Source organism: Helianthus annuus, chromosome 9, assembly GCF_002127325.2.
Source record: "Helianthus annuus cultivar XRQ/B chromosome 9, HanXRQr2.0-SUNRISE, whole genome shotgun sequence".
Classification (NCBI taxonomy): domain Eukaryota; kingdom Viridiplantae; phylum Streptophyta; class Magnoliopsida; order Asterales; family Asteraceae; genus Helianthus; species Helianthus annuus.
Genome location: NC_035441.2, coordinates 99,955,792 through 99,956,525, shown reverse-complemented (window position 1 = coordinate 99,956,525; position 734 = coordinate 99,955,792). Strand labels below are relative to the sequence as shown.

Below are 734 nucleotides of genomic sequence, written 5' to 3'. Positions count from 1 at the left end.
TTATTAAAAGACATTAAAAATATAAATGGAAAAAGGATAACTTGTATATTTATTTCATTAAAATGCAACTACTTTACTTTATTACCCCCTTCTGTTTATTCTTAACTATTGCTAGTAGTCATTAATTAGACTTTTTTCTTGCGTAGGAAGGACCAAGCAGTTGGGGAGCTAGAAACTATCTTTCCGTTGAGTCGATAACGTTGTCCCGCAAGTTGATCATGATAATTAGTAGGCGGTGCAGCCGAGTGATGTGGTGGCCAAAGAAAGGCCCCCATTGCAAATTCCCTTTTGGACTCCAAATCACGGTGGCCACTAGCAGAGAGACCGTATTGGACTAGTAACCGGTCAAGCATCCACTCGGGTAGTTCCTTGTATTCTTCCTTTGTGTATCGCGGGTAGTGGAGTGGCATTTGGAAGTTAGATCCACCGCTGCCTCCATCACTCGTGGCGGAAGTGTTCCTTCTTCTACCGTCCATTGCCACTGTCGATTTGGTGTGTTAGTTGATTGATTTGTGTGTTTTATGGTGGTTGTGGTTTTATATGCATGTTTCACGAAAATGGGGTGGTTTACCTTCTCATCCAGTAGTTAAGAGTTCTTGTAACATGATTAATAATGGCTTGCAACTTGTTTAAAATAGTTTCGAAAATTCATATTTGTAGTTGTGTTTATAATAAACTTTTAAATGGGTTTTGCAACTTGTTTAAAATTGTTTCGAAAAATCATATTTGTAGTT

General features: G+C 38.3%; 1 protein-coding gene across 1 annotated transcript; it reads right to left on the bottom strand.

Annotated features, from left to right (window-relative positions):
• LOC110877943 lies at window positions 1-515 on the bottom strand. Its single transcript, XM_022126174.2, has one exon. The coding sequence runs from the start codon at window positions 474-476 to the stop codon at window positions 126-128; it is 351 nt and encodes a 116-aa protein (XP_021981866.1). The 5' UTR covers window positions 477-515; the 3' UTR covers window positions 1-125.
• Window positions 516-734: the final 219 nt, after the last annotated feature.

What these genes read in the sequence shown, in the direction of transcription:
- LOC110877943 (XM_022126174.2), bottom strand. Translation starts at nt 476, where the DNA reads ATGGACGGTAGAAGAAGGAACACTTCCGCCACGAGTGATGGAGGCAGC.